At 41.8% G+C, this 14821-nt stretch overlaps 1 protein-coding gene across 1 annotated transcript in view; it reads right to left on the bottom strand.

Annotated features, from left to right (window-relative positions):
• The window catches only part of GNA12 (G protein subunit alpha 12), a 37259-nt gene that overhangs the window by 18162 nt on the left and 4276 nt on the right, over nucleotides 1-14821 (bottom strand). The window contains exon 2 of the mRNA XM_048961327.1: nucleotides 7588-7803. Within this exon, the coding sequence (XP_048817284.1) occupies nucleotides 7588-7803 (216 nt within the window). The remainder of the gene's footprint in view (nucleotides 1-7587; nucleotides 7804-14821) is intronic.

Genomic DNA, 14821 nt, shown 5'->3' with positions numbered 1-14821 from the left:
GTGGTTAACTGTTAGACTCCCTTAGTCAGGCAGTCAGCTCTCCTTTAAAGGCACATAACTTGCCCAGACTTCTGCAGTACGTTCTGGTACTTCTTGGTGCAAATCCTGCAGTCTCCTGAGTTATTGAGATGCATCAGAAATGCGAGGTGGAAACTAAACAGCAAAATGAACAGCTCAAGTCAACTCACCGGCTTGGATCTGTCTCTGCCCAGAACTCTCCTGTACACTAGAAAGGAATAAGATTACTCCCATGTTTTTTAGCTGCAGTGGGGTACTGGCTCAGACAGATTGAACTGAAAATTTCCTTCCTTGTTTCTCACAGCATGTGCCAGCATTTCTTGATGGGAATGCAAAGATTAATTACAGCTGTACTTGCTCTGAACAAATCCTTATATTCAATACAGTCCTGCAAGATTTAGAGTAGCGCTACTTAGGACTTAGAACAACAATTCTGCAAAGACAGACATACTGAGTATTTTTTTAAATTATTTTATGCCTAATAAAATTAAAGCTTCTTTCCAGAAGCAGGGTGGCATTTAGTCTCAAGAGTTGGGAGCCAAAAGGACTTCTCCAGTCTAAGAACTTGATTTTGTGTTTTGCTGTTATGGCTGAAGGTAAGACATCAAATTATAGCCACCACCACACACACAGGCAAGGACAACCACCACATTTATTCTGCTCGTTTTTGGGGACACCCAAGCAGTTCTCTAATTGGCTCAAGAAGTGAGAGGTAAAAACAAAAGTTCACCCTTAATAAAAAACACAAGTAAAACGAAACTTTTTGACCACAAAAATGGTAAGCCATCATGCAAGATGCAAATCATACTAAAGCATTTTGGACATGAGAGCTGTATCTGTGAAGCCGTTTCTCGCATTCACCTTAACCACACCAAAACTACAGTCAAGATTTACTGGCATCCAAGGGCCAAAAGCAAGAACTCCTACAGACAGGCTTACACAGTGCCATACAATTACCAGGCTTTTTAATCTACCTCCAAGAACCTAAAAGGTACAAAGTAGGACCACACAAAGTCTAAATTTCAACCTTTTGGTATCCAGACAGTGGGGAATTAATGAAGTGTGTGAACACACTGTACGTTTTTACAATCTTCAGAGGTGATTTTGCCTTCAGAGGAGTTTTTGACCTTTAAAAGGGGAAGGAAAAAGAGATGGAAGAATTGTAGAGTGCCAAGAATTCACTAGACAGGGTTCTAGAATAGTCAGCAGCATAGGCCGTTCCCTATTAATTTTATTCAGTGTCTGTCTCAGTTCCCATATGGTAGGCATCTTACTTTCTTGTTATCTATTTATTACGTGTGATCTACTTGTTACTCTCCAACTTATCTTCTCTATTCCATGCAGACTGCATCTCATCCAGCTGTTGCATTTTGTCACAGTTTAAGGCCCAGGAACAATTTATGTCAGGAATCTTGATTTTTTTCCACAAGAGCATTCATACAGAAGGCTGTAATCCTTGCTTGAGACTTCTGGTAACAAAATGCAATACTTATTTTCTAACACTTTCCCATTTGTATTGTTTTGAAAACATAATTCATGACCTTTCTGGTTCTCGTCATTTCTCTCCAATAGCAAAAATTACTTAAGAACAGATAGTAACTGCTTCGCTATCTTACACAGCTTTCTGTGGATGGTTTTGCTTGAGGAAGCAGCTTCTCTCACTAAGAAGATACTGCACAAGTGGATTTTCTTAGAACTCGAAATGATTCAAAGTGTAAAATGATTTATGACCTTTGAGTCCAACCTACTTTAATTTAAACAACTTCTCACCTCTTGCTCAGTGGCGCTTATAGCAAAACTGACATTATCAAGTGAAGCATTCCTTGCTTTAGGTGACAGACAACATGTTATGAAGGCATCCTCAACTTTGGCTCCTGCCCCAGCTCAGTACTGAATTTGAATCCCCCAGACTGTCACAACACACCAGTAATGCACTGGTACAGCCAAACACCATGCTGCTCGAGGAGATCTTCTGGTGGCAGCAGGCCTGTTAGCATCTATTTGAAACATCTGTTTTCAGAACAGTGCAAGCTGAGTATTTAACTTCTGCATATGCAAACTGACAAACTACATGTAGAGCATTAGCCAACATCCACACAACCTTGTGCAAAGGCTCCTAGGCACATTTTGCTTTGCCACCTCTCTGGTTTTAATAAAATTTGGCCTCATTAATTCTCCCTTCCTTTAACAAAATGCCACTTTTGTATGAGAGTTCTCACTTGAGACTTTGACCTGAAAAAAAAATTTCCTATTTGGTCTTAGAAACAAGGATTAGAATCCAGGGACTCCAACTGCTAATCCTTGGTACTACAGACCAGGCACAATGCTTTGCAGTATTGTACTTAAGCAATTAACTACTTCCACTATACCATGATGAGTCAAACTACATAACATGACCAGAAACATTTGAGGTCTTGGGATTAGAGGACAGAACCAAAACTAAATCTGGACCTCTGGTACTTAACTGCCATATTACAAGCACAAAGCCTTACTTAGACACTTAACTGAAACAAAACACCTACATAATTCACCCTGCTATGAATCCAGAACAGGATATTATTTAAGCTATATGAAGTTGGCAAGTTAATGATCCTTGAAGTTATTATGACATCTTATGCCAAATTAAACCCATTTCAGAATTCTAACATAACTAAGATAACAAAATCTTACTGTAATTTAACAACAAACAAGTGGAAAATTTAAGTGAAAGCTTGGTTATACAGCACTATCACTCCTTCTGTATAATATCCCCAAACACCCAAAAAAATGGATAAAAGAAAGGCATTTTCCAGAGTCTTCCCACATTTAAGGCTTCAGAGTCTCTTAGTATTTGAAATATTACTGGAAGTGTTCCATGCAATTCCCTGAACAGGGATCTAAAAATAACTGCAGACACAGTAGTAAGTTTTCATCTATATTTGCAAGCCCCTTACATCTTGCTCAGGAACCACTACTTCCTACTTACGCTGACTTTTAAAAGGACCTATTACTCATTAATACACATTAAACAGTTTCACAACTGTAGAGAACATCAATAATAATAATTAAATTGATACTTCAGCGGTGGATCATGAGTATATCCTGCACATTAACTGCATTAAAATGGATTCCTTTTGCAACCTCCTTGCATTGCCTCACTCCCTTCTGCAAGAAGGTAAATTATCTGTGAACACAAAAGTCAGAAACCAGTCTGGCTGCATTTGAATAAATGGGCACAGTTGCCTTAACTGCTAATAGGCTTTGGAGTTCAGAGTAAATAGCCCCATCAATCCTGAGGAGATGAGAAGATAATTTGTACCACTGGAGTAGTTCAAGAGCTCTTGAAATACAAAGTTAGACTAGAAAGACTTGGTATTCTGAAGAGAAAGAGCAAGAGTAATTCAATTTAAGATACTGCTTTGACTAGGAGTATTTAGGATGGAGATAAAACAATATGCATGTTTAAAAACCCCAACCTAATAAAAACAATGACACTTTACTTCAACGTATCAATGAAACCAGATGATTGGCTTTCAAATCTGCTCATTTTTAATATGACCTCTGTGATAGTGCTAGCACATGACATGCAGCTGGTTTTAACCATGACTTAAGTATCACCTACTTGCACGAGGAGCTCTATTTAGCCCATCTTTACCCACCCTGTTAACAGGGATGTCCTTGCCCTTTGTATGCTTGGTTCTAGACACATCAAAACAAAGAGAATGGCTTCTCACATTCTCCCACTGGAAACAAAATAAAATAAAACCACCACCACTATCTGGACAACATGATACTTATGCTGGCCTTGGTCTCCACACTTTATGATGTTGTAGGAACTCGCATTATTATGGGTGCAAGAAAACCTTTCAGCTCATTTTAGCACACGCACCTGAACTCAGAATACCGAAATACTTGTTACAGGCTCAAATTGAGGAAGCTCCCTCCCTTCCAGCAAAAGTGTACCTGTGATCTCAAGTCCCTTACTACGAGGAAGCACTCAGAATTTGTCTCCACCTGCTGGGAAGGAAGAATTAACACCCAGCTGCCCGAGCCACCGCAGGCAACCTCCAAAGATCAAAATGTTACGGGACATTTTCAGACACACGATATATGTGTTCCTTTCTAGCACACAGACAGAAAATGCGGTAGGATAATGAGGGCAAGGGAGAAGAGAGAAGAATCACTTACTGATTACAAAGGAATTCCTTATTCTAGTAGTTAAAAAGGACTGAGCCGTGACAATGTAGCAAACACAATGAAGCTTTTGTCCCCGGACGATTTGGCTTGCATACAAGGAACAGAGGAACTTGGGGCGGTGGGGACAGACTTTGGGGGGGGGGGGGAGGCTGAGGTTTGTGAAAGGAAAGTGAAATTGGTTGGCTTGCTTTAAGAAAGACAGGGGGAAAAAAAAAGGCAGAAAAGCACCCTGTCATTGTAGAATCCACCCACTCGTTTCTGAAAGGCTCAAAGACCCAGACATGGATTTACAGCCAGCACTTCTAGGCTGAAGCAGAAAACACTCAAATGCCCAGAGGCAGCTTCTGTGGTCCCAGAGCAGCAGCTTTCAGATTGTATGGCTATGGTCGGAGCCATTTTCTTTCAACAAGTTTCCTGCTGCTGAGTCAGTCCTTTCGCTCAGTTACAGCCCATCGGAAGACACCTGTATTGCTGTAATTTCCAGCTGCTGATAACCAACCAAAACATCTTTGGTTTATGCTTAAAAATGCTTAAAAACATTTTTAAGCAAAGCCACACAACTTGTTGATGAAATAAATTCCGAAAACAGACCAGTAAAATCCTCTGGCTTAGAAGTCGGGACAGCATTGACTGGAGGAGTAACTGCTGGAGCCAAAGCACTGGCAATAATAAAACGAGGTGATGTTCAGTTGACTCTGAAGCTGTGGTGAAGAGAACACGAGTGCTGAGCAAGGCCGTCAATTCTGAACGTTTCTGGACAACGTTTGAAAAACCACAGTAATGTAAAGCTTTAAACTTGAGAAGATTTTAAAACTAGGATAAGGATAATAAATACAGTTCAAACCAAGCATATTCCATTAAAGAGCTTACTTTAAATAAGAGAAGTATTGCTGATTCAGAGGTTCTCTTCAGCCTTAGCTAAAATCAGTTCAGAAAATAATGATTTTCTTGGAGTTTGCTAAACCTGGCGTTTATTTATTTACATGAATCTATTTCCAGGGAGGGTTTAAACTAAATTAAGGTATAGGTTTATATACGCTATATGCAATTATAAATGAGGCATCTCCCTAAACTATCTGCTTTCTGCAAAAAGTTTAGCAGTTCTAAACTGCCTAAAAAACGTAAAACCAAAACAACAAAACCTGCCCTGGTTCTAAGCTCCTCACACTTGGGCTGTGTGTTTTGCTGGGTCTAGAAGCAAGGCCAAGAACAGGTTCAAGTTATTAAAACCTCAAGTTCGTTTAGCAATCAATCTAAAACTAGTATTTGTACCCTTGAAAACAACCCATGATACCAAAAAATAAATTATATATAATTTAGAAATGAAGGTGTTTTATAATCCAGCGATGCAGCCTGCAAAGGAAAGGAACAGCACTTGGGAATTTCGGGATGTTACTGCCACGGATGCACGAAGCAGGACTGAGCTGCCAACAGTGTTCTGCAGTACACTCTCTCTCTCTCTGCTTTGATAAGCACACAGCTCTGGTGCTGCAGCAGCTCCAGTTACCCTAGTAACGCTAAGCAGGTCACATGAATGCCATCCAAACAGACATACGATAGAACTACACTGCAATGTTGAAGATGAGGATGCATTAAATGATCACTTGCATGCCTCTATGCTTCATTTTTGCAGAGCTTTTTTTATTTTTATTTTTTGGTATTTCCTGTTTAATCCTGCTCTCAAAGCCAGAGAATGCAGAGGTAGGCCTACTGATCTTGGAATGCTATTTATTCAACAAGCTAGACTTTCCCCCACCCCAGTTTGATGCAATTTTATTGCTATCCAGAATAAGGATGAATATACCACATGATCCCAATCTGAATTTCTCCATAAAAATGAAACTCATGCATGATCACAGTGTTGCTGAGAAAAAAGAAAAAAAATTAATAGGCAACTGATGCAATTATTGCTCATTATACTGGATTCTCTTAGTAGTTGTCTCATGTTAAATGCAAGTCCCCCATGGCATGAACCAGCTTTTTATTCCACATTTGAACACAGCAGAACAGCAAAGGCCTAATCTGTTTCTGCAGATGCTAGGAATTATGAACCAAACTCCCTCCTCCCCACAGCACATCCCCCCTCTACGCCCAGTGTAGTAACATGCAAGTTGTTTTTTAGCCTGAGGAAACAACATTTTTACTACCATCCTGTGATGAATTCACCTCATCATTTTACTCATTCTTCAGCTGTTTTCAAGGTACTTCAAGAAACAGGTTTCAAAGATGCACAGCAAGACCCAAACAGGTATCTTAATAGTGGAGACAGATGAAGACCTAAGGTCTGCATTATGAGTTTAACTACACTACTGAACACCGGAGAAGCCACGAGAAGCAATAGCATGAAAAAACAAAGAGAATCTCATCACTACAAATTTTTCTAGTTTTTCAATAGTCTCATCGAGTTCCTGTGTAAGGGCCTAAGGAAGACTATTCAGATGCATGTTTTTAGGCTCTAACTCCAGTTAAATGACATTTATAACATATCCAGGAATAGGGAATCTGACCTTTAGCTTTCTTTAAGAAAAAGTGAATCCAGTCTGTGGACTGGAAGCAAAGAATTCTAGCTGCAGATTAAGCCGTTATTGATACTCTAAAATCACAAAGATACATTTATCATAAAAAAAAATAATCATCCAGTGTCATCCTCTAAGAACCAGCAACAGAGACACCATGTTGCACGGTTCTCTACTTCGTTTCACTGAAAAGGAAATCGAAATAAAAGAAAAAAAAGCCATCTCCATCTTGGGCACAGGAATAAAAAGGAGTGGATTATGAACAGCTGTCAGAAACACATTCCACACCAGAAGTGCAGTTATTCTGGTGCTAGAGCATGAAAACCTAATAACAAGAAAGCAAGCAAGATTGCACATTTTTCAAGCTCACTGTCATCTCTCGGTTGCTTATCCAAATTTCACTTGCAGGCGTCAGGATGAAAAGAAACAGTCAAACAGCAGCAGCCAGAATGGGTGGTGTATTCACTTCAAAAGATCTGCATGCAGGAACAGTTTGCCAGTATCAATACAGTGCAAGCTGGCAGGACTGGAAAGTTACAAATTAAGCGTGCCTTCATCAGTGACCTACTATGAACAGAACTACTGAGCTGCTAAAATATTTTTAGTTCAACCAATTCCTGCCTTTTTTGGTTCCTCTTGCTCTTCCAGTTTATCCAGTCGCGCACTTTTCCACTCCCTCTCACTGCCATGTAGTTTTTCAAGTTTGGCTCCAATCACCACTTGTTCCTGCTGCTGAAGCGCTCAGATTTACAGCGTAACTACAAACAGCTCACATGGTGGCTAAACCCTGCACGTAGCAAGCCATCTTTCAACTGTGGAGATATTTATACAGCAGGGAAGTTTCTTCCCCTCCCACCAGGAGAAGGGCTGCACTCACCAGCTGATACTCGCTGCGACGGCTGAAGGCTTCCTTGATTCCTGAGTCCCTCCACAGGGCGCACAGCGCAGGTACGTACAGCTGGAACGTGGCAGGCTCGATGGGCATCCCAGCTTTGTTTTCAAAAGCCATCAAAAACATGCCGTGCTTCTCATTCTCCGTGTACTGCCAAGGGATTCCCAGTTTGTCCCGTGCATCAACCAGAACCCTGCAGCCCTAAAGAATAATTTGGATATAAAGTCAGTGATGAAGAGATTGAAGTGGAAAAGAACAAGAACTCGGAGTTGCCTGAATTTCAGGGTTTTTTTTTTTTAAACACTACTCTGATGGGACTGAACTCATGAGCATTGTTCATTGCACCACCCCACCAGAAAGAAGATAGAGCAAGCTTGCTCAGATCAGCAAACTAGCCACAATGTATTTCTTAACATGGAAAAAAATATTAGCAGCAGAACAAAGACTATTACCAACAGATTAAAAATAGAAGTACACACTGATTACAAAGAGTGCCTGCGAACTAACTTAGTTTCTTGTCCATGTAAAAAATTCAAACAGACTTAGGTTAAATAACTTTAAAACTACAGCCTTGAATCTAACACACCTGTTCCTAATAGCTTCAGATGGACAATATTTATTTGCCAGTAGTAAGAATCATTTTAATAATGGATAAGTCTTAAAGGCAGCTTAGCATCTTCAGCACCATTTAATTCACAAGCAAAAATCTGTGGGTTATATTAAACAACCATTTGTTGTGCTGGTTTTTTGGGGTAGCATTTTATGAAAATAAACTGTAATATAAAGTAACAGTATTGAAGTTGTCTCCAAAGCTATGCACGTGAACCTCCACATCACTGAGACTGATTGTTGTTTTGTGTACTTCAAGCTATCAAGGTGGCAAGCATGCTTTCTCAACACTTGAAGTTTTTGTGTCTCCCACCCTTTAACAACACCACAAAGCAGGAGCAGTAACTTCTCCAGTGGAAGCTGGGGACTGGGGAGGGAAATGCAGAGCAACTCAGTCTGAGTGTCACAGAACAGGACCCCAAAACAAAGCATCTCAGCTGTCATCATACAAGGAGTGCTCCTGAAGTGCAGCCACCCAAAAATGTAAATACTTCATTCTCCAGCGTTTCTTACTTTCTTTTTATGAAGTAGAGAACAGATCTTGACAGTACCAAGAAAACTGAATACACTTATGAACTTCTAGAGTAAGTCCCAGATGTCCAGTGACTCTGCTGCACAGCCCCAAAGCCCACTCCCATTCCCAGTTACAGAATGCACTGCTTTATTAGCAGAAGTCCTTTCATTTGCTTTATTTGAATGGCATCAATAAGCGCAAGCCTGAAGGAAAAAAGCAACACATCCAAGATTCTATGAACTGGAGATGCCCACATCACATCTCTTGACATTATAGATTTTTCTGCAAGCTGTACAGCAGTCACCTGTGTACAGCTCGAAGTCAGCACCGGTTCCCTTCAGCCCCAGCTGAACATTTCACAATTCATTCCTTCCAGAAACACTGTTGTAACCAGGATAGATAAGAGAACTGCTATTTCTAGATACCTGAACACCACGTTCATTTCTGTGTAGGGAGAAGTTGTACTATGGACACAAATGGTTAACTGGGCTCTGCCAGCGCACAGGGCTCAGCTCTGACCTCTCACCAGCTCCAGTTCCCTGCAGCCATCCTCGGCTCAGCCCCAGCTTTTCCATCCTCAGCCTTCTGATGGATTTAACCCTCACCAGCTCACAGCCACTGCTGTTCTCTACAGGCATCTCAAGCAAACGATGGCAAGAACTCTCAGTTGCTGCTAAGATGTAGTGGTATTTGGACTTCAGACTTGATGCCCTTCCCTATACTGTTGCTTTGCCTTTTACTGCTCCCACCGGAGACGTGCAGGATCTCCAGAGACTGTTGTTAAGGAAAGTTCCACCATTTGTTTGGAAAAAAACACAGAAGAGAATTTTAATCACGGGTGTAGAGACTGCTCCGGTCCCAGAATAGTTACTTATCTGCTGGCTGCAGCTTCTTGGCAAAGCAGGTCTGAATGTCCATCGGGCAAGAGAAGGAACAGAACTCCCTGCTCCTGTGCATGTTATCTACCTCAAGGTTACCTGTGGGGAGCATACACTGCCTTCCTGTGCCTGCTAGAGGGAGGAAGGGCTGCCACCAAACCACGTGCACAGCCTGGCCTGGGGTGAGCTGGCAGTCAGACAGGGGCATCAGCAGAACACAGACGTGCAGAAGCACACAGCAGGTCAATTTTAAACATGGGATGAAGATCAGAAATGGAACATGGGTTAGCAGAAATGGTGGCCTGTGGATAACCACAGGAACAGTATTTCTCTAGTCAGGATGCTTACAACACACCAGCTTTTAAAACTACAGCTAAAATGTCTCACAGGTAGAAGCCTGACAAAAGCAGCATAGCCAATGCTTCCTCCCCCCATCTCTTAGTGGTTAAATATATTTATGACTCAACAAGATTCCCCAGGAAGGTTAAATTAAATCTAATATTGCAGCATCTTCCCCAAACTATAAATGCTATGGGCAGATGTCAGAAAGATGAGGAGAAACAAATCTCCAAAACAAAGTAATCCTTACCTCAAAAATCTGGGGTGCAAGCTGGCACAGGAAAGGTTCCCTCATTCTGTTTCCAGTGCAGCACCCATTTCACACTAAGCCTTCCCAACACTGTGACATTTTTACTGATTTTCTACTACTAAGGAAACCACCAATTCTCTCTTTCATTCAGAGGGCTAAATATTGTCAACTGCTGTACTGTTTTCAAAACTGGAATACAGAAAAATGTGGCAAAAGCTTTTGATATGAACTTCTGAACAGCTCGGCTGAGCTAAAGGCTCCGTGCTGCAGAGCAGACGTGGAACAAGCACAGGTGGAAAGAACTCAACTCCACAGATAAGGATGCTGTCAAACACTAGAAGGAGGCAAAACAGCAGCATACAAGAATGTTAGAGAGGAAAAACAAGAAGGTTCTCTGTCCAATTCCTTTCCTAGCAATTTTTAAACACATCCAAGTCACTGTACAATGCACGTAACATGAATGGAAATAAGTCAGAATCAAAAAGGTGCAGGGGAATTGTGATGTGATCTATCTCACAAAGTATCTTACACAGAATGAGATACTAAACAGATCAAAATCTACAGCTTTGACAGAACTAAGGCATGACATACCAGAAATCTGTAGAGAGTAAAAACTATTTACAGAAAAGAAATAGATTATTTGTTTTTATCCCTTCACTGCACAACTACTTGTGTACAGCAACACAGCTGAGTTCAACTACAAGGAGGGATTTCTCCTACACACCCCATAATGAGCCTAACTCAGTTACAGAGGATGCTGGCCAGAAGTATAAATGGACTCACAGACCAACCAAGATAATTTCACAGAGGAAGGCCCCAAGAGGACTATTCGATTACATTCCAGATGCAACTCCTGGCTCAAGAAGTTTCCAAAACCAAAGGCTGGTAGAGAAGCCCACAGCATCACATTGCCCTGTTCTTGTACCCGATTGTTTGTGTCAGAGACAGAACTCCAAAGCACTGGCCTGATGGAGCACAGCTGTCAAGGCACTGAGCACAATGTTTGCTGCCCATCAGCAGCACAAAGGCCTTCTGAGCATTTCCACAAATGCTTACAAGTAGGACTGAAATATATTTTTCCTCCTTCTCTGAGTTACTTTGTGGGATTATAAGAAAGGCTATCACCAGCTAATTTCACTTGAAACCAATGGTACTTGGCAATACACGAACAGCTGCAGTATGTAAGAAGCAGCTTGACTTAGGAATATCTTACATCAGTATTTATCACCACTTAAAACACAACACTCGTTTCTTAAATTATTCACCTGTTCCAGTACTTGAAGGCTTATCTCTCCTAGAAATCCCACACCTTTTACCAGATGGTCCAACTCACAGCTGGGTGAAGGCAGCATGGCTGAGCACCAAACAGGCAGTGCACGCAACAGGTCTGGGGAAGATGTGTTCATAAGGGAGGACCAGATTCACCTGCACCCAAGCCTACAGCCAGGCAATGTTGGCTATTTATTATAGCCAAAGGTCTAGAGACAACTTGCAAAATAGAGCTGGTATACAAATAGAGAAATCTTTTACACCGATTTTTTTTTTTGCAATCATTTTATGAACTACACAACACACACAATATTGCAGCAGATGCTGAAAGCTGTTACTATCAATACACTGCTCAACCTCACACCAAAGCCCTCGATGTCCAACAACCAAACCACTCACAGAAATGATTGTTGTAAGCGAAATGCAGGTCACTGCTTAATTATGAGGCTCCAAATCAGAGCTAATAGGTAACACTGCCCTTCCCTATGGCTTTGCACCACCATTAACACTGCAGGCAACAGGAGATCAAAACATCTTTCTCACTGTGCGTGCTCCTCTTTGCTGCTGACAAGGACCTGACAGCATTTGAGGATCACAATTCATAGCAACTCATACAGAGCTGAGCTACGGAGAGAGCTCCCACCTTGGTCTGACATTTCTGCTGTGCCCTTACCCATGTGGAAGCAGCAGAAAGTGATGCAGCTGGCAGCAGCACAGAGCCAGGAAGGCTGCTCCAAAAATCTGCAGCAGCTCTGTGAGTGCCAGCATGAGAGAGCAGAACTGCATGGCAGAGATGGAGCTGGCTTTTTCAGCAGCACTGCTCACTGGCAAATAAAGATGATAAAATGTAACCTATGTGTATTTTTAGAAAACAGCTCTTTAGGTTCTAAAAGAAGACATTTTCAAATGCATGTTTTAAAAATAAAGTTGTCAGGGTTTGGAGATATATTCACATGCACTTTTTTTATTGCCAACTAGAACACTGGGCTGAAGGAGATCTATTACCAAACAAAGCTAATTGCAAGACTGTCAGATTTGCACAGCGTGGTCTCATAAAGGCATTAATGATGTTTTGATTTGATCTATGCCCTTGGAAGTTCATCTTCAAACAGCAGAAAGGAACCCAATGCCACTAAGGAGGGAGCTTCGTGCTACAGAGCAGTTCATCTAACAGCCAAGCACCACCAGAAGGGGCATCCTTCCTGGTGCTGTGGTTCCACCCTCTGCTGTCTGAAGGCTTTGTCATTACTTTGAGCCCACAAATAAACACCATGAACATTAAGGAACATTTGGATCAGCCACTGAATCTCTGAACTAGGAGCAGCAATGTCTGCTTAGGTGGCAATTCTGAGAAGAGCCCTTATCTTTGACCAAATGCAGCAAAATGATGCTAAATGCACAAGAAACAGTATCCTTCATGTATGCCTGGCTTGCAACCAGGCACAAAGCAATGAGACGTCACCTGAGGTGACAGCTCGCACAGGACCTTAAAATAAGTTCCAAGGCCAGTGCTTCCAGAATGACCCCACCAGGTTTCTCCTCTTCCTGAGACTATCACAACAGCCTCTAGTTCATACTGTCAGCAGGGCTGAAGACACATCTGGGTTCCAGAAGCATCCTCACAGGATTCTGCAAGACCACAACTGCTGCAGCACCAAGCAGGGAGGATCCTCACCTTCAAGACAAGCTGTGCTTGCCTCCCCAAGAGGGAAAGCCATGTAAGTGAAGGAAACTCACACGAGAACTCTACAGCCAATGAATCCTACATTTTCCTCTGTCTGTAATTTTTATTGAGCTTCTTAAAGTAACATATGCTAGTTTGCCTTTGCTTTAAAGTTGTCTTGTCAACATTGATAGTAGCAGAATTTTCTTTGCCAATACTGTTTCCAAGTGAATTACATAAATATACGTATACTGAAACAACTGAATATAACACAAGCTCCCAAATTTAGTCACTCAAGCAACTGAAGTTTTGTCTGGAAAACATCAAAGTATGTGTCTGCAGTCTCCAGGGACAACCCATGTTCTGCAAGACTAATGACTACATCACAAGAGCATTGTAAGCTCTATTTTGGAGCAATAATGAATATTTATCCTTACTATTGACCACTGCTCCTCTCCACTGCCCACCATGATGAAGACAGATTGCTTTCTCTGAGCCCAATTAAAAGATACCCTAAAATGTGCAGAGACCACCAGAGCTGTTGGAATTCAGATGAGAGAAACCCCAAACACACAAAGTGGAAATTAAGTATTTCACTGACCAAATGGACCTGGAACAAAAAGGCCGAGACAACTCCCAGGTTTGGGGGTTTTATTTTTCCATCAATAGTTTTATGAATATTATTTTTCTTATTCAAATAACCACCGAACAGTAAATGCTTAGAGCAAAGATAATCAGATTTAAATACCAGTTCTAACACGGAGCTTTAGCACTTGCATGTTGAATTTAATGGAAAAGCTCCTAATTAGCCACAGTTCCTGCAACGTATTCTCCTTGGCATTCTTTCACAAGATGCTGCCCCAGTGGAGATGAGATGGGTGTCCTGCAATGAACTGCTCCAGTACAGCCAGATTCCCACCTCAAAGCACCAAGCTGTGCCATGAGCATCCCCTCCTAACGGGCTACCAAATTCATTTCCATGCAAACCCAAGGAAAGATGGAGTTCACTCAGTTTAAAGAGTTACAGGAATTCACACAGAGGAAAGAGAGCTGCCCTGCAGTTGCAGGCTGGTAGGAGAAATGCATTAGCGGTATAAATGCAATACTTTTTCCACTGCTCAGAGCCTGTGCTTGACTGGAACTAAAAAATTGCAAGAATAAAAAAGGTTTCCATATGGTAACTTGGTAACAGTAAGGCCACTCACACCTGAAACAATGAAGCAGCAACAGTGCAGGTTTTAGTACCAGCTGCAGAAGCCCGAACCACCTCTTAAAATGAGCTCCATTTGGGCTGCTCGTTTGGCCAGCTTCCTGCCCCTCAGCCTCAAGCTGTGGAGGAATACGCTCTCAGGTTTGCCTGCACCCCCTGCAGTGACGCTCAGAAGCACCCTATGTCTGCCCTCGGGGAACTTCCACCTTCGGGTTGTTTTCCCCAGGCAGAGCCCACAAGTGAAGTCACACATTTCCTGAGCAGTCCCCTCTGCAGCTCTGGGCTCCTCAACCTGGTGGCCAGTCGTTGTGATCCAGGCCACAGACAGCAAGAAAACTCTGATGGATGTATGCAGCTTTGAGCTGCCCTTCCCAATTTCAACACAGAAACCAACAAAATCAGGGGAAAAAAAAATTAAAAAAAATTCAACAGACGATGCTTCAGGCTTTTATAAACCAATTTCCCTCCTGCTCCTTCAGATTGGGAT

This window comes from Lagopus muta, chromosome 15 (genome assembly GCF_023343835.1).
Source record: "Lagopus muta isolate bLagMut1 chromosome 15, bLagMut1 primary, whole genome shotgun sequence".
Classification (NCBI taxonomy): domain Eukaryota; kingdom Metazoa; phylum Chordata; class Aves; order Galliformes; family Phasianidae; genus Lagopus; species Lagopus muta.
This window is presented reverse-complemented; position numbering and strand designations above follow the sequence as displayed.